This window comes from Rhipicephalus sanguineus, chromosome 10 (genome assembly GCF_013339695.2).
Source record: "Rhipicephalus sanguineus isolate Rsan-2018 chromosome 10, BIME_Rsan_1.4, whole genome shotgun sequence".
NCBI lineage: Eukaryota > Metazoa > Arthropoda > Arachnida > Ixodida > Ixodidae > Rhipicephalus > Rhipicephalus sanguineus.
Window position 1 is genome coordinate 146,127,982 of NC_051185.1, and position 19,515 is coordinate 146,147,496.

Sequence of the window (19,515 nt, forward strand, 5' to 3'; positions counted from 1 at the left end):
ACCACGAGTGCGCGTTATATCTAAAATAAACTGCTGTTTGACACGTCTTCGACTCGTTTTGGCAGATGTTTCTTGAGGCTCTTTTCCAGTCCTAAGTGGCACTCCAAAAGTCTCATGTAGCTCAGCTTTTATTCGAGCTACTAGGTGATAAGCGCGTACATACTGCATGGCATTATTACTAAGTGGTTGAAAAAGACAAAGCCGACGATGAAATAAGCAACAAAAGGATGTATGCATTTCTGAATTCATCTCCGTTTTTTCACATCGACGCGTCGTAGCATAACATAATACCATACCTCATGTATACTGGCCCGTATATCGAAGTACGCTCGCACGCCGTTCGCGACCAGTGAGCATCACACAAAAAACAATGTCGTGATCACTTTTAGTCAATCAGTGCATTTTATTAACATCGAAGACCTAGTTGAAATAGTTAAGTTCTCACGGGGTTCACGCACGCAAACATACGACGGAGCGAAATAGCTAGTTCAATCACAATCGGTCTTCGCTAAGTGCACAGAAAGCACACACGACACCACAATAGAATACCACTACGAAAAAATAAACTCGAAAGGGGTCTCCATGCGTGCATACAAACGTGTACATAACTTTTTGGGACATGTGCACGATGCAATTAGAATGCGACAGTTGGCCGCGTTGTTCATGGAAGGAAACTTCGCGGGACACATAAGAAAAGCAATAAACATTAGCTCCAAATGCTCGCCGCCACTCGTAATCGCGCCATCTCGCACGGCGGAATGGCGCCGAGCGTAAGGACAAGCGAAGGTGTAGTCCCCAAGTGCCCACTTTGCAATCCGTCGAGTCCTCACAAAGATGGCAGCGAGCGCGTATCGTCTCTTTTTGGCGTCTGCTAGCTTGAAACCTTCCAGAGAGGTTCCACGATTAAATTGTCCTGGAAGCTTCTGGCGACCCTTAAGTGACGTCGTGTTGGGCCCAGCAATACAATTGATCGAGAAAAAAAAATACCTAGCTTTCGCATTGTTTCCCATTCAACACTCTTTCACAAGATGTATCACCATTCCTTCCTGCACGGCCAACTACTTCTTCGCCCACAGCACATATTCCGCTGCATTGATCACCGTCACAAATAAGGTATTCCTTCATGCAGCACAAAAGCTTTCTTCAGTTCATGTTTGCATTGTACGTCAAAGGAGTGGAGCAGACTTCCCGGGGACATTGTTAGTACACTCAAACCTCATTATAACAAAGTCACATCTGCCACGAAAATAACTTCGTTATATCCGAAAATTCGTTATAAACGTCTGTTCTTAACACTGTAGCTATGACAAGACTACTTTTCGTTTACTTCGTTATAACCGATAATTCGTTATATCCGTGTTCGTTATATCGAGGTTTAAGTGTATTAATGATAACCACTTGTTCCGTGACGCATTAGGTAACATTGTATACTTATATACTTAGGCTTTTTGTTGCATTAGCTAACATTGTATTATACGAGATTTCTTCGTACAATCTGACCGTATTCACTGCTCTTTGTTCAGTTACCTTTTTTTGTAACAACCCGCCCCCCTCTGTAATGCCATTTGGCACTGAAGGTAAAATAAATAAATAAATAAATAAATAAATATTCATTGTTTGGCATTCTAGCTGCACTTCTGGAGTCACACCACATAAACGGCATCGAGGGCTCCACACAGCATGCTTCTGCATCAAGTAACTCTGTGCCATCAACACCCAAAGAATGTTCAAAAGACCAACATGTTGAGGGGGCAGCAGCGATGGTGAGTAGTTCTGATGCCTTTTTCAAGTTGCGCTACTTAAGTGACATACCAGAATTCATCACTACAGGTCCCTCAACACATCGTGGTTTTGGCACATGAAACCAACGCAACACGTTGATATTGTTGCTCATATCAAAGATACTGATTGTTGGACATTGTGTTGACGTTCTGTCGCAGGTTGTCACTCGGGGATGTCGAAGTGTTTTTGTTGAGTGGATTGCCACTGTGTCGTGCACTCATTCAATTAGTGCCAGAGTGGGGTCATGTGTAAGAGACCTGGCTGGTCTCTGGCAAAGGATGCGGCCTGGAGTGGCTTCGAGAAGCAATAATAATAATAATTACTGTGGTTTTATGTACCAAAATTACGATGATCATGAGGCATGCCTCAGTGGACTGCTCATGAAATGTGACCAACTGGTGTTTTGCAACATGCACTGACATTGCACAGTACACAACCCTCTAGAATTTCACCTCCATCGAAATGTGGCCGGGATCGAACCCACGACTTTTGGGTCAGCAGTTGAGCATCGTAACCACTGTACCCCCGCAGCAGCTGGCAGCGAGGAGCAAGACTACAAGACAGTAATGTACATTTGTGGCACTACGGCTCATAGATGTTCCTGCCTAGTGATGGAAGTGTTCTTCATGTGCTATGGTTCTTTGTGAATAGTTTATTGATTTGAACAACACTTCTCACAGCACATCAGCTTCCGGTATTGCTGTAGTAGCAGGGCAGAGCCATGTGCCTATTTCTTAGACACCTTGTTGTAGCGTGACAATGAACATGGACACCAGAAAACAAACGTACGACAGCGGACAGCTCCGTGTGTTGCCGTATGCCTCTTTTCTGGTGTCCATGTTCTTTGCCGCACTACAATGAAGCTTAAAAAATAACCTACTACCAACAAACCCGCATAGCCAACCTTATTTACCGTATTTACTTGCCTAATCCTCGCACTTTTTTTTTTCCAGAAAACCGATGGCAAGTTGGGGGGTGCGAGAATTACACGGGGAAAATTTTCCGCGAAAACGTAGAGCGCTAGGAAAAAAAACAAACAAAACGAAGCGGCCGCAAATCGGGGTTCTCCCGCCAGCAACTAACTACAAGCTATGAAAAGTGCTAATACAAGACTTACCTTAACAATAAAACTACAGGTTCAACACAAATCAATGTTTATTTGCAGACACTAAAGCCACTAGCAAATAAAGTGTCTCTTGGCCGAACTACTCGAAGTCAGAGTCAAGACTGCCATCGACGTCGCTCGTAGCGGTGTCATCAGAGTCGTCGCCAGCTTCAGCATTGTCTCCATCGCCATCGTGAACCACGTCGTCTTCCGTCCCGTCCAAGGTGTTGGAAATTCCAGTTTTTTTTAAACTGTGGACTATGATTTCTGGGGAAATCATGGCCCATGCCTCCATTACCCACGCACAGAGGAGCTCCACTGACGGCTTTATCTTTCCCCCAGGAGTCATGACATGGTCGCCTTCAGCCATCCATTCGGCATACAGCCTCCGAACATTATCTTTGAACGGTTTGTTCAAGGATACGTCCAGAGGCTGCAGCATTGATGTCAGACCGCCTGGAATGACGGCGAGATCAGTCCGCAACTCCTTCAGCTTCATCCGAACGGAGTCGACAAGGTGTTCGTGGAAGCTGTCGACGACCAGCAGCGATGGGTAAAGAAGTGCCCCTGGGTGGCGTCCCCAGACAGTCTTTACCCAATCAACCTTAAGGTCAGCGGTCATACAACCTTTTTCCTGTACTCGTACATGAATTCCAGGGGGGAACATTGCTTTCGGGAGGGTCTTCCGTTTAAAAATAACAAACGGTGGCAGCTTCCACCCATCCGCTGTTACAGCGAGCATGACGGTGCACCTCTGCTTCTCGGCACCTGTTGTTCTGATGTACACACTCCGCACACCTTTTTGTTCAACAGTTGTGCTCGAAGGCACGTCAAAGTTGAGCGGCATTTGATCCGCGTTTCCAATCTGCGAGAGCAGGAAGTTCTTTTCCTTCCGGATCCTAATCATGAATCGATGAAAATCGACGATCTTGTCTTCATACGCCGAGGGTAGCCGCTGACACAAAGTCCGCCTCCTGAGTGACAATCCACTTCGGCGCATAAATCGTGTGGCCCACCCGTTGCTCGCGTGGAAATCTTGCGCCGGGATGCCCTCCTTCTGGGCAATTATGCGCGCCTGGTTTCTGATCAAGTCGATCGAAACGGCACACCCGTCCGCGCGGAGACCCTTGATGTAGTCAAGCAGTGCCGCCTCAACCTGTGGATATTTCCCAGACTTAGGCCCACGGAAGGCCTTGCGTGTCTTGCTCGTGGCTTTCAGCTGTTCATGCTGCTGTCGCCAGTAGCGCACACAAAACTCGTCCACGCCGAAGTGCCTATCGGCGGCCCTGTTGCCGTTTTCCAGTGCATGATCGATGACTTTTAACTTGAAAGCAGCTGTGTAGCTTCCGTATCGGCCCATTGTGTTGCTGCAGAATGGACGCTACTACACACGCGACACGGAAACGGAACACTAATGGCGAATTCCACTGGGAGATCCGGAGCGGCCGCTGAAATTCTGGAGCGAGCACTCGGATTTTACCAAGCCAAATCTGCCAGTGGAACACGTGAATGCTCCGCGTGAGGTCGCTCCGGAAGTTTTTTATGCATACGTCATGTAAATTGGCTCCGGGGACTATTTCTGCTTCTGCTCTGTGCATTTCCATGGGTCGCCACTGCAAAGTGCGCATTTCGGCCCCACAGTGGTGTAAAGCAGGCATGCCATTTTCTTGTGTTGCACTGAAAAATATGGACGAGCACATGGAAATCTCTTCTTCGATGTAGCCGATGATCTTCGGGCGTGCGCACAGTGGGTCAGGTAACATTCCTTTAAACATCATTTCGTAAAGCACGTACGGTTCGTCGTCATCGCTGCTGCTACTACTGTCAGAACTCGTGCTCTGGCTCAGAGCAAGAAGCAAACCAGAGGCTCGCGTCGTAGGCTCGCCCAGCAGAGTCAAACAATGCCATTTTAGGAATGTAAACAAGTGCACAGGGTGATCAGACCCCGCCTTAAACACGCTGAAAACAACCGAGTTGCCCGACTGTACTTGAAATGACGCCACCGCGTTGCCAGAGTTCCGGCGAAATCCACCTCTGCAAGACGGAGCAACTCGGAACGCTCCGTCGCGGAGTGGGTTGCTTCGAATCTGCCAGTGGAAAACGCGAACTTGCTCCGAATCGACCAGTGGAACGCAGACTCTCGAACGCGGAGCAAGAAAACTTGCTCCGGCTCGACCAGTGGAATTCGCCATAACACTAAACACTGCGCTCGGTACGCGAACTTCACTTGTGGCTTGGCCTGGATTGGATTAGGGCTCCGTGCGGTAGTATGCATGATGCATAAGAGATGGCGCTAGGCTACCGCGTGCTATCATCATTGGCTGGAAGAAGCAGACGACATTTGATGCTGCTATTTTTCAGGGTGCGATAATTACGCGAGGAAAAAAAAATCGCATTTTTGTTGGGCGATGTGGGGGGTGCGAGAATTACGCAAGTGCGAGGATTATGCGAGTAAATATGGTACCTCTGTGTTCCTAACCCTGTGCACTCATCAGAAAACACATCATGAAAGTAAGTTCATGATGAAAGCAAATAGCGCGAAAAAACGTAAGACAAGACGAAGAAGGCTACAGCACAAGCACATAGTAGCGCGTTAGTATGCGCTTGTGCCTTCTTCGTCTTGTCTTACGCTTACTAACGCGTTAACGCTTACTAACGCATACTAACGCGTTGGTATGCGCTTGCGCATTAGTAAGCGGTAGTAAGTGGTTGTGCGGTAGTAAGTGTTAGTATGCGCTTGTGCTGTAGCCTTCTTCGTCTTGTCTTACGTTTTTTCGCGCTATTTGCTTTCATCATGAATTACCAACTCACCCAACAATCGATTCTTCTAGAAAGTAAGTTCCTCATTAACCTTCTGGGCCACTCGGCTGGCAGATGTCAAACAAACTTTGTGCGTAATCCGTCTTGTTTCCATCGTCAATGATCCTTCACTAGTGACACAGTGCCAGTCATCACCACGTACCTGGAGAAGTGGTATCTATGATCTGTGTTTAAGGCTGAACCCGACAAAGATCATTATTGCTGCGAGTATCTGTGGTAAGACAGTTGGTTACTTTTAGCATGCAGCAGTCGGCTTAATCACCACTCTCCCTTCTCACCTTCTAGAACACCTGTCGCGCACTTGTTTTCTTGTGGACATTAGCATTGCGGTCTCTATGCTTGCATTTCAAATCGACTGCGTGAGTGGCCAGCATCGCTTCAGCCAGCAGATCTGTGATAAACATGCTTGTCCTGAAGCCTGCTACCACTGGTTTGTGCACATTCATCATGTGGTGACTTGGTGGCTACAGCGCTGTGCTGAAAAACATGATGGCACTGTTCAGTCTTCGAATGTCCAGATCACTTATGCTCAGTTTTGAATTCAGGCCTTAACCCTTTCAGATGCCACCTATGAAAAGATGTCTGTAAATGTGTCAAATTGATACGCCATTTCAAGGCACTCAATATTCTACTGCAACAAAAATAATCTCATAATATGTTAATTTATTTGTGTATAGTAACTATTCCTAATTAAGTTGTAATTAAATATCTATTTGTCCTGAAGTCTTTGATGCTTTGTTTTGGCATAACTAGAATGAAATCTCAGGCTAGAAATTCTAGTGCAAATTCATTTTCGGTTATGTCCACGTTGAGCAAAGAAAATATACTTTTCACGTGGCTCGCAGGAAGCGGCACGTCGAACGACTCGTCGAACGTGGTAGTGCCTTCAGTAAAGTGATCATGTGCAACAGTACACTGCAAAATGAAGTTAAATGAAGACCAATGTATTATGCAGGAGCTTCAGTTAATCCAAAGCTTGATATATCTCGCTCTTTCTCTGCCCCTAGTTGATACAAATAGCAAAAACAAGTGGTGCACACAATTGCACACATAGTGTCTCAAAGGGTTAAAAAAAGAATTGGTGTGGCTTGCACTAGTGGCACAAGGCTGGAACCAGCAGCGGAGCTGGGCGGCCTTCCTTGTTTCTTTCTCACTGTTCTTTCTATCTCTGTTTTGTTTCTTTCTATCTTTCTTTCTCTCTCTTTCTTGCTCTTTCTATATTTTTTATATTTCTTCCCTTTCTCTCTTTCTCTGTCAGTCTTTCTATTTTTTTCTCTTCCCTTTTTCTCTGTCTCTTTTTTGTCTCTCTCTCTCTCTCTTTCTGTATTCATTCTCTCCTCTATTCAAGTTATTACATCCTACACCACAGCAGGAGAGCGCGCGCCAGGCGCACATGTTCGGGTATTGAAGCAGAAGATGACGAAGAGAGAGCGTGTCAACATGACGATTTCTTGTCTACATGGCAAGTTGAACAAATGACGGACATAACAACTCTGTTGTAAAAAAGAGAAGGGGGGGGGGTGCGGGAGTAATATGTATTGAAAAACTAATCTCTCTTGTAGAGCAATAGCTGAATTTTTTTTTTTTTTTTCCTTTCAATCACGACCTAAGTGAGAAAGTCAGCCACAAGTTACACCTCTAATTGGAGATTCTTGCACCTGCTGTTTGCTACCTGAACAGTACGTTTCACATATTTGGAGCACAAATGAACTAGTATTATCGACTGTGGGTTATTGCAGCAGGCTAGAGATTATTCAAATTAGTGTTCCATGCTGTGTACTTGCATGACTGGGGTAAGTTGTTTTTGTTGCATTGTAAGGTGGTGATAGCAGTGCAAGCTTAAACGAATGGACAAAGGAGTACACAAGGACAAGGGTTTGTCTGCACTGCTATCGCTTCACAACAATCGAAAAGATTATGAATAACATCAGGAATCTTAATTGCTTTTTTTTTGCATGGCACCACAGTAGTATGTATTTCTGCACTGGTCTATGAAATGCCTACGCCTTGTGCAGCAGTGCTAAACTAAAGGAAGGAAACACATGGGAGGGCAAGTAAGGCATGAGGAAACAAATGTTTTTATTGTAATGTACTACTAATAAGCTAGAAATGATGTCTGAAGGAAAGGCTGTTCACTGTGGGTGGAATACCTCTGTACCAAACACGCCATGACTGTTCTTTTGGCATGTCTTTGATGTCCTGTAAAAGCTACTCAATTGAAATGCGGTATTAGTGACCTCAAAAGTCACAAAGCAGGGTGGTTCAGCTGGCGTGGTGAGTTTTTGTTTGTATCAGTTGTATAACATGGATCCACCTAAACCTTTGGAAAATTAGGTTGAAGCGCACTAAAAAAAAGGGGACCGTAGAGGTGAACAGGACAGTGCTTACACTCACAACCACTTCTACTGTCCACATTTTTTCAGTGTGCTTCAACCTAATTTTCCAAAGATGAATCTAAATCAACTAGCCCAACTCGCCATCTTGCCACCTAAACCTTCGTTGTTTTGGCTTCAGAGGACCTTTTCATTTTTCAAGTAAACTGCTTTTGCATAGTGCATTAAAGCTGCAACATTTTGAAATGGTTATGCATGTACACATAGCTGTAGTAGAAATACTAAAATACTGCAGTATTGCTTCCAAATTTAGGGTAGTGAAAGCAGATAAAGCATAAAGCAAGGCAAAGCCACCAGAATTCCTGATACTGCAAACACGGCAGCCAAACTCTTATAATAACCATAAATTGAACAGCAATAACGATGGCAGCACCACTGTGCCTCCTGTAGTGATTTTAGTAGGAAATGACGATAAACAAGCTTTGGTGGAGCAGGGTAACACTGTCAAGTCTTGATTTACCACACATACAAGAATTCCGGTGACATAGCCGTGGAAATTTGAAGGCATTGTTTGGGGGGGGGGGGGGGTCACAATATTTTCTGACAATAACCCCAGCCCCCCATCGCAGCAGAGCGTTGTAAAGTGCACCGAAAAATGTGGAGAGCTAGTTGTGTATATAAAATAAAGATGAAAGTTTTAAGTGAATCCGGGGTCAGTGGAAATTTCAAGGGTGTGGGGAGGAGGTTGACATATTCTGACAAGAACCCCCTTCATCACAACAAAACATTTCAGTAGGTGGGCTTTTCAGTGAAGTGGCAGGGGTTTGGGGGGAGGGGGGTTACTGTTAGCCGCACCTTCCCCAGACATGTAATGTGCTGAAAACAGTAAAATGAAATAAATTGCTAGGATTCAATGTGGGAATAACGAGTGAGTAGTCAAACTGAGCAGGAAGCATCCAGAGTACACCTTGAAAAATCAGTAACTGAAAAGATATATAGATGTGGTGTTTAATAAAGAATATAAAACTGCCAGGCCTGCGCGGAAAGCGCAGCACAGTCACAGCGAAAGCTGGAAGAGCGGCATTTCTAGAGCCCGTCTTAATCTCTCTTGTGGCTACTAATACAAGTACATTAGCAACATACCCACTACGCCACAAATCATAATTTTTGTGAAGTTGGGAAGCACCCACCACGACATTATTCGTTATTCTGCGGAGAAGCGAGGTACCATTTATAAGGAATTATGTACATTTTGTTGGTGCGACAGTTGATGACGACGAAGAATTACGGCTGAGCCCTTTGTAATGGGTTGGAAGCTTTAAACGACCTACTAGTTACGTATTTCATATTGTGTGACGCCCGGTCGTTATTTAACTGTCCCACCACGCTTTATAACATACGTTAACCGGAGAGTGAGAGAGAGAGAGGGGGAATTAGCTTTATTGAGAGCCTGAGGAAATGGATCATGACAGCCTTATGGGCTTCCTTGGCAACCAATAGAAGGGCACTTGCGAGGAACCCACTATGCTATAAATCATAATTTTTGTGAAGTAGGGAAGCAGCCACTATTTTCGCCATTCTGCGGAGAACCGTGGTACTCGCTAAACACCTGTAAGGCATTATGTGCACTTTGTTGATGCTGTGGCTGATGACGATGAAGAATTTTCGCAGAGGCCTTTGTAATGGGTTGGAAGCATTCAACAACCCACTCGTTGCACAATTCGCAGTTTGTGATGCACGGTTACAGAATTTGCGTTTGTGTGACGCCTGGTTGTTATTTTACTCTTCTACCACACTACATTACATTTGTTAATGTGGTTCTTTCCCAACATGAAGCCTGTATAGGGTCCTTTTGCAATTAGTTTGAAGCACCGGCATGGCCCTGAGGTAGAACACTGGGCTCCCACGCAGAGGGCCCAGGTTCGAACCTCGTTCCGTCCTGGAAATTTTTTCTTATTTCCTTTTTTTTCTTATTTCGTGCGATAGCGGTTACGGACACTGGTGGCGGTGACGGACAACTACGGCGCCAAAAACGGCCATTGAAATGATGTCATAACAGCTTTCGCTGTAAAAAAACGGGAGCAAAGGATGACTGACATGATGCTACACTGCAATAGGTTCAACAAAAACACCTTCCCAGTGTAGTGTGGCAAGTAAAATACCTCTCTGAAGTTTCCAGACTCAAATGGCTTGGACATGCAAATATGCACACAGTCTGATAAGCTGTCTGTTTCGTTTAAAAAAAAACAGCTACAGTGCGCCTTGATAGAACTGTGAGCATACATTGTTTTTGTTTGTTTTCAATAGCATTTACCGCACATTTGTGCATGGGCATTGGTCATCACGATAACTTGTGGGGATTCGTAAGACGTTCTTTAGTCATCCAAATTTACAAAGGAATGTGAATGAGACCATGTATGGCAGTTGCGTATATTTTGGGATGACTGCCAGCGAGTGAGGATGTATGAAAAGGTCTACGCTTGTTTTCACCGAAAGGAAGTGCGCTTTTACATGACAAATGTACCTTAGGTGACTCAACTCCAGTCGTGTAGCGTCGTCATTTATGATGGCTCTTAAGAGAAATGAACTGTTCTCCTAGCTGCTCGATTCTCACGCTTTTACATACATTTATGGTATGGCAAGATGGCAGTTTTGCCAACCTTTTTGCCATAGCATGATCGAAACGGATAGCAAAATTCTACATTGCGCTTGTACTCATGGTGCATTTTCTTGGTAGGCATGTGCGAATAGTAAATTTCAGGTTCGAAGCGAATAGTGATTTGGTTGAATAATCTCGAATCGTATTCGAATAGTATATATTACATATAAAAAAAAGAGCATATTTGTCGTGACCCAACTAACCTACAAAATATTTCTTTAAAATTGAGACAAGGCATGTGCAAATGTCATTCTTTTTGATTCAAAGGGAAGTGGAAGCAACTTTGAATAGTAGCAGGATTTGACTTTTGGCAGAATGCAAGTGATAACCTGTGAAATACGTTAAGTCTTAAAATTTACTTTACTTAGAGCATGTAAGCCAGTATGACAAGCTTTTAAACTTAAAGGGGTACTGACACAAAATTTCACGGCCGAGATAGCCTGCGGGATCGATTCCCTTGAACATGCGCATATCATATATCTGCAAAATATCAAGAGTGAATATAGCTTGGAAGGTATTTTAAATTAATTAATTGAAGAAGTAGGTGATCCCCCTACTTCTCTAACGTGACCACACTGCAACACGCTGACCATGCTGCAACAAGCCGCCATTTTTTGCCGCGTTCGCTCCAGCAGCCTACTTCTCGGTGGCTGCTCATGAACTGTGCAGACGTGCGTCACAGTTGTGTGTGCTGACGTGATTGAGCGCTGCATCTTCTAGGCGGTGATAGTTGCACCCGGAGGCGTATTGTTTTTGAAACCGAAACTGACACTGGTTGGTAATGAGGAGCACATAATTAATTATTTGTCGTGCGCTGCAGCAAACAATGTGCTGTGTTATGACTAACAGGCCTCCAGCAACACATTGCAACAAAAAAACGCGAGGACAAAATTTTTGCGTCAGTACCCCTTTAAAAAAATGACTCGATGTGAGGGTAATCTTGAAGTGGGGCTTCGCGGCAGTGTGGATTTCCCCTGGATAGGCGTAATCATGGTATAGCACCCCTCCACTGCAGTGAAACAACCTTTTCAGGGGGTTAGATGTTGTTTACATATGTCTATTCGTTCATTTCGAATGCTTCGAAATTTAGAATAATTGAAATTCGCATCGAAGCAAATTCAAATACTGTGATATTTGTTTGAATATTCGAAGTGCTCGAATATTCGCATGTGCCTATTTCTAGGCAAGTGCGTCATGTTCTCGACAAATGTTCTAGCCAAATGTGCCATGTACCACATCATCTACATTTAAAATAGAGGGAAACAACTTTGGCAGCTTCTAGGTGTCTCCTAACGATGGTGTGATGGGTACCAACCAAGACCACGTACCGAAGAATATTTCCAGTTATGCTGCTGACCAAGAGTACCGAAAATAGTGAACAGAGGGACAACCGCTACCAATAAATGAACGATAAACTTGTGGTATCAGTAACGCCTCTCATATGGCTTGATTACTCTTTCGTAGCATACTTCTCAGCTCTGTTACTGTAATTGAAAAGAGGCTGCCACCCCTTGCAGTTGTCGATGACCGGCTCGTTTCTTTTATCTGATTTATGTCTCACTTAGGATGCGGAGAGGCTGCTGGATGATAGTGCCCAGGCAGAGCGTGTGCATCACCTAGAGAACATGCTGTTGGAGCAGACACGCTACCTCGACCACCAGTTTCGCCGCATCGACCGGAACATGATTCACATGCACGTGCAGTTGACCATGATGCAGCACTCGTGCATGGTCTGTACGAAATTATTCTTCTTCATCGTGAGCACCAACTTTGAAAAATGCGAGTGTGATGTTGGGTTGTGATGCTCAGCCTATGATTACATGTCTTGTCAGTTATGATTATACAATAGAATTTACGTATGTTAAATTATTCGTTATATCAAACAGTTGCAATTTCATGCAGAAATATACCACTGTGCTGCATGTATGATAGACTCTCGTTAAACGGAACCTGAGGGGACCAGGAAAATGTCCTCTGTTTAACAGGAATTGCATTTACTGAGAGATAAACATGAGTGCAGAATTCAAGTACAAAACCAGTCATATTAGAGGCAGTTTTTCCATTTAAGCAGCAGTTCCATTTAAGACATTTTTATTTACTGAGAGTCTAAAAGATATTGGATGCTCAGCACTATTGTGCTTCTCCCGATGGGCCAGCAGTCACTTCCATTTTCAAATACAGTCCAGAATCATTTAGTCTTGTTGCTGGGGCACTAGAGGTTTCCGTCTTTTGACACCAGGTACCGCTCCGTTGCTATGGGGCTGTGAGAAAACAAGACGGCACAAGCGAAACATGCTTGGTGTGAATTAGGCACTCATTGCTCTTGCTTCGAAGCTAGGCAGTAGGCTGAACTCTGTGCTTCAGGCACACACAAAGGACTAAGCAGTGTATGCAAGTCATTCAGCTGGGTGGCGTTGTGCCATAGTTGGCTGTACAAACAACCAAAGAAATTGAGAACTCTCTAGCAGCATGGAATGCAATCGAACAAATAAATATTCCCTTTGTCAGACAGCCAGCATACTATTCATCTAGCGTTGTTATCAGAATGGCGGCAACAGTGGGACTCCTGCACGATAAGCTGCATCTGGGGAAGCCCATAGTGGCCGAATGGAAGATGTGCCGTATTCAAGAACTGTTGATTCAGGTTATTCTATGCAGACTTTGAATTGAGCACATGCACCTCACACGCAACTTTTTGCTTAGAAAGGAAAACGTGCTAGAATGTGAAAAATGCTAACAGCCATTAACAGTTGTGCATATCCCAATCACGTGTCCATACATTGAAACAGAAGGACAAAAATATTTTGGAGAACTATACAAACATCAGATGGCTATGCACCCGAGTCTAATTCTAGGAGATGGTGCACTTGTTCCTTTGTCTAATCTCATCCATTTCTTAAAGGAAAGTGGCTTTTTACATAAACTTTACAATCATTGTGCCTGCACAATGTACTGTCCGCGTCCCGGTCATTTGCTCTGGCACCGCTCCTGCAACATTTGACGCCGCAACGGAACTCCTTCACTCAGCCTGTATAAAAAAGAATGTTTTGGTGCCGCATTGCATAGTATCAGTAGTTGAAGGATGTTCTGGATTATGGACGATAAACTACACGGCCCAGCCCATACTTCTACCTTCTGGCATAAAGCTCGCGCTCTTCAAGGAAGGAACACCGACTTTCCTGGCTGTACTCGAAGCTGCTGCAGACGAGCCCCTCAATTCCTGCCCTTCGGACTCGAAGCTACTTCAGATGGTGGACAAGTCACTCAGCACGAGCGAGCGCCACACGTTACTGGATGTTTTAACCAAGCACGCAGAAGTGTTCGACTTCTCGCAAGACGGTAAGACGTCCCCAATTCCGACGTCTCGAGTCCGCCATCGTATAAATACAGGGTCAGCGCACCCTATACGACAGAAGCCGTATCGCGTGGCACCCGATGAACGTAAGATAATAGGTGAGCAAGTTGAAGAAATGCTGCAGAAGGGAGTAATTCAGGAGTCCGCGAGCCCTTGGGCTGCACCGGTTATTCTCATCAAAAAGAAAGATGGCAGTTGGCGATTTTGTGTAGATCATCGGCGGCTGAACAGCATTACTAAGAAAGATGTCTACCCACTTCCGCGTATAGACGATGCGTTGGACTGTCTTCATTCGGCTTCTTACTTTTCTTCTGTCGACCTGAGATCCGGTTATTGGCAAATACCGATGCATAACGAAGACAAAGAAAAAACAGCGTTTGTGACACCCGACGGACTTTTTGAATTCAACGTTATGACGTTATGCCATTCGGCTTGTGTAACGCCCCTGCCACCTTCGAACGCTTCATGGACACCATTCTGCGAGGTTTAAAATGGGAGATATGCATGTGCTATCTCGACGATGTTATCATCTTTGGTCGTAACTTTGACGAGCACAACGCGCGTCTCGACACTGTCCTCAGCTGCATAAAGAAGGCTTGTCTTGTGCTTAACTCCAAAAAGTGCCATTTCGGTGAACGCCAAGCTTTGGTGTTGGGACTCTCGTGGATAAAGACAGCGTCAGGCCCGACCCTGCAAAAACGGAGGCTGTTGAAGCATTTGAGCCACCTCAGCCTGTGAAAGAACTTCGCAGCTTCTTGGGGTTATGCTCCTACTTCATACCTGCCAAGTCTCCCGGATTACCCGGGAGACTCCCGGATTTCGAACGTTTCTCCCGGTTGTACGGGTCACAGGAAAATCTCCCGGAAATTCAGTTTGCCCCGCACGTCCAGTGCTTTTTCTGGCCACGTGAGCACAGTTGTCTGGCCACGTAGTAGAAAGGATTCCTCTTCTTTTTTTTTAACAATGGTAGAAAGGTTCAACTCGGTTTCATTGCGCATGAAGTAGCTGTGAACTTTGCGCCGCAGTGCTGCCAACGCAAACGTGGCGCTGCAGCCGCGTCTTGCCGGTCATGCGCTTCTCAGTTTGGCCCGAGGAATTCAATGGGCCTTTTTCAGGTCTGAAGAGCGCCTCTAGTGGAGATGGCTGAAATCGAAACTGAGGGTCCATGGCCTCCGAAGTTGCTCACCGCGTGCCGGTAGATATTCTCGGAGGCCTGGTATTTTTCGGGAAAGTTTGCAAATCTTCCACGCCAGGTGGCGCTCAGTCCGCTCTTGTCGCCACGCTGTGACCCTCAAAAAACATGGCGCGCGTGTCGTCACCGCCGCCGCGCATGCGCAGACTACCCTCCTGAAAAAGGCCCATTTCTGGCGCTTCGTGAAGGCAAGTGGGGCCCGCAGAGCTTCAGCCTTGATACGCTTAACTATTCGCTCGCTCACTCCGGTGAGCTCGGCGACAGTCCGGCGCACTGCATTTGCAGACAAGTCATGCTGACGGCGCCTGACTCCAGCGTAGACGTTGCAGATACTCGCTTGGTCTGTTTTGATAGCCACTTTCTGTCACATTTAGTGTACAGCTTCTTCGGAGAACGAGGCGGCGAGTTTGCGGCCGCACACTGTTCAGTCGGCATCGCGGACGCCATGTTTACTGAGAGAGCAGGCGTGAGGAAAACGTGGTGCTGTTATCTCGCCTTCAAAACTTTGTGTCACTACTGCTTTAAGTGGAGAGCTCAGCACTTAAAAGGGTAGCCGTTACCGATGTCTGTCGAGATAGCGCGTTCGCCAGCGCTCGCGACCGTCCCCGTCTCAACGGCACCCCTTACGGTCCCAATTGCCTGACAAAATAACTGGTAAGCAAGCGACGACAGGCCTCGCACGCGGAGCGATGTTATCGCAAGTGCCCTTCGCACGACGGTGACGGCCGGGTCGTTTCATCTCTGCTTCAACCGCGTTCGTCCCTAGCGCTAGCGCGCTTTCACTCGCACGTGAAACAGACGATGCGTAAGCGATGTTATCGGTTTGGACTCTGTACAGATCAGCGGTGACCGCAAAATCCCGCTGACAATGTCCATATAATTGCTATCGCAGTACCCCTCCTCCCCCCCCCCCCCTCCCCCCCAGTTGAGCAGATCTCCCGGATTCCGTTTCTCCAAACTTGGCAGGTATGCTACTTCAGGCGATTCATTCCTCGCTTTGCTGACGTCGCTTATCCCTTGACAAGCCTCCTGCACAAGAACGCCCCATTCGAGTGGACGCCCGAATGTTCTGCTTCCTTTCGACAACTGAAGTTTCTGCTGACGACGCAGCCGATACTCCGACACTTCAATCCCTCAGCGCCAACGGAGCTCCACACAGACGCGAGTGGTGTAGGTCTTGGTGCTGTTCTTCTTCAGCATTTAGACAACAAGGAACATGTCATCGCCTACGCAAGTCGGTCTTTAAGCAAACCCGAGCGTAACTACACGGTTACTGAACAGGAATGCCTCGCTGTTATTTTTGCTGTGCAGCGGTTTTGGTCGTACCTTTACGGGAGAGAGTTTACGATCATCACCGACCATCACTCTCTTTGCTGGCTCGTCAGTCTTCGTGATCCGTCGGGACGCCTTGCACGATGGTCCCTGAGATTGCAAGAGTACAGCTTCACTGTCTCCTACAAGAGCGGGCGACGGCATGCTGATGCCGATTGCCTTTCCAGGATGCCTCTTCGTGCAACGGAATGTGACGCTGACAGTTTTGACCATTTAATTGCAACCGTACATCGAGATTTCCCAGATGTCGCAACCTTCGCAAAAGAACAGCACGAAGATTCAAGTTTAGAGCCACTTTTCTCTGCCGCTAAACAGTCAACAGTGTGCCATTTTTGTGTTCGAGATGGGTTGCTGTATAAGAAGAATTTCTCCGCGACAGGTGCACAGTTTCTTCTCGTGGTGCCAGAAGCCCTCCGCTCTTCTGTTTTGCCCGTCGTGCACGATGACCCAACTTCAGGTCACCTAGGATCCACGCGAACACTCCATCGTGCCAAAGAAAGATTTTACTGGCCTCAAATGCGCAAGACAACGGAGACATACGTAGCCAGCTGTGCCGAGTGCCAAAGTCACAAGAGACCTACTGCTGCCCCAGCCGGTTACCTAAAGCCCGTGGTGCCACCCAGATCACCTTTTGAACAAGTAGGCATCGACCTGATATGACCATTCCCACGTTCATCCAAAGGCAACTGTTGGATCATAGTATGCGCCGACTACCTGACTCGATTCTGCGAGACGGCGGCGCTACCCTCTGCAACTGCAAACGCAGTGTCACATTTTGTACTGCATTCGATAATACTTCGCCATGGCCCCCCTCGCGTGATCATTAGTGATCGTGGCCGTCAATTCACAGCTGATATTGTTGAAGAACTTCTACGTCTGTGTGCCTCAAACCTGCGACACTCAACGCCCTATCACCCTCAGACCAATGGCTTGACTGAGCGCACGAATAGAACTCTTGTGAACATGATGTCCATGTACGTGAGCTCAGACCACAAGAACTGGGACGAAGTGCTGCCGTTCGTCACGTACGCATATAATACCGCGCAGCATGAGACCACTGGATACAGCCCATTTTTCCTCCTTTACGCTCGTTCACCGAGGTACACTTTGGACACTATCTTTGCTTTCTGCAGTCACAACGACGCTTGTATCGCGGAAACCCTCTGCCGGGCGGAGGAGGCTCGGCGCCTCGCCCGATTGCATACTCTAGCTTCACAAGAGCACTATAAATCCCGGTATGATAGTCGACACCGTCAGGTCACCTACAATCCTGGTGACCTAGTGTGGTTATGGACTCCGGTGCGGAAACGTGGACGGAGTCAAAAACTCCTCGCTGACTATGTTGGACCATTTGTTGTGACAGAGCGCCTTAGTGAGTTGAATTATAGGATTGCACGCCTAACTGCCAGTGGAAGACGGTCATCCAAGACCGAAGTCACGCATATAGCACGCCTGAAGCCCTTTACTCAGCGACCCTCCAACTGACTTCTCGCCCGGAGGGCTTCGTCTGCAAGAGGAGCCATGTTAGTGGGTCTAATCTACAGCGAAGGAGCCGCAGCAACAACAACAACGGAGTAGAAAGGAAGAGAAGAACAACGTGCAGTACTGGCTGACACTCGCCGTCCAGTGCCTTACTGCCTTACGAATAAAGCTCTCTTACAAACCTCGTAACAATATTACTTGCTGGTTATTACAAAATACCTTGTGTCTGGCACAGCTTAGCCTCAGTTGCTCTTGCACCATTAAACACAGCTTAACTAATTGAATGGCTTATGGGTGCAACATGAAACTTTCGTGGTGACTGTGTATGCCAGCGTGTATGTTCATCGGGGGCGTAGCCAAGGGGGGGAGCTTGGGGGGTTCACCCCCCCTTCCCGAAAATTTTCAATTTTGCTTGCATATATATGCATGCTCACATACAAACGAATGCACAAACATACATAAAGTATGGTTGAACCCCCCCCCCCCCCGCCCCCCCCCCCGAAAAAAATTTCTGACTATGCCCATGATGTTCATTTCGCAAGTTTCACAAGGCAGAGTGACAGTTGCAAATAGGCATTGATCTTAGGTTCAATCCCCATACTAGGACAAATTTTTTGTCAACCAGGAAGCTTTACTTTCTTAGAAATTGTTATGGATTTCATGGCAGCTTTGTAAATTCTTTTGGGCAACAAAGCTTTTAACACAATTTGATGCATGTACACCACATGCGACTTGGTAGGATTCTGGTGCATGATCACGTTGAAGTAAATGATAAAAGGAGAGAAAGCTATGTCACAGATGCATCTAGTGTGGTGTGCATCGCTTGTTGAATTTAAAGGTGCGGCATCATGTATCATTTTGAAGGAATAAAAACAGTCGTGATTTGGTGAAATAATGAATTGCCTTATCTAAATTGAAACAGCGAATTTAAAGGCTGCATAAAACTGTGACATGCTTACTTAACGGTGGGCCACTATTTTGCATATGTGGCCCCCCTTGTTTGTTCAGACACAAATTCCTCTTTGCAACAGCAGCAATTCAGTGGAACCACTTAGATGAGTCTTCATTTGACATGTAGACTACGACGACTGCCTTCTCTTATTTAGCATTCAAAGTTCGATACATTGTACGCTAGCCAAAAAAGTAGCATGGAAAACACCAGGCCTGTGCGAACACAGCACAGTCACAGTGAAAGCTGGAGGAGTGGCCTTTCTAGAGCCCATTGTAAACTCTGTTGGGCAACTATTGCAAGTACACAAGTACAGTGGCAAGGTACCCACTATGCCATAAATCATCATAATTTTCCGAGGTTGGGAAGCACCCAGTATGCCATTATTCATTATTCATTATTCTGCGGAGAAGCACGCGTACCTGCTACTCATCTGTAAGGCATTGTGTGCACTTTGTTGATGCTGAGGCTGATGATGAAGAAATATAGCTGAACCATTTGTAATT

General features: G+C 46.1%; 1 protein-coding gene across 3 annotated transcripts in view; it reads left to right on the top strand.

The window, feature by feature from the left end:
• Window positions 1-19,515, top strand: part of LOC119372552 (protein NEDD1) — a 74,971-nt gene that overhangs the window by 50,701 nt on the left and 4,755 nt on the right. For all 3 annotated transcript variants that reach the window (XM_037643034.1, XM_037643035.2, XM_037643036.1), the window contains exons 12-13: window positions 1,630-1,763; window positions 12,265-12,429. In XM_037643034.1, the coding sequence (XP_037498962.1) occupies window positions 1,630-1,763; window positions 12,265-12,429 (299 nt within the window). The remainder of the gene's footprint in view (window positions 1-1,629; window positions 1,764-12,264; window positions 12,430-19,515) is intronic.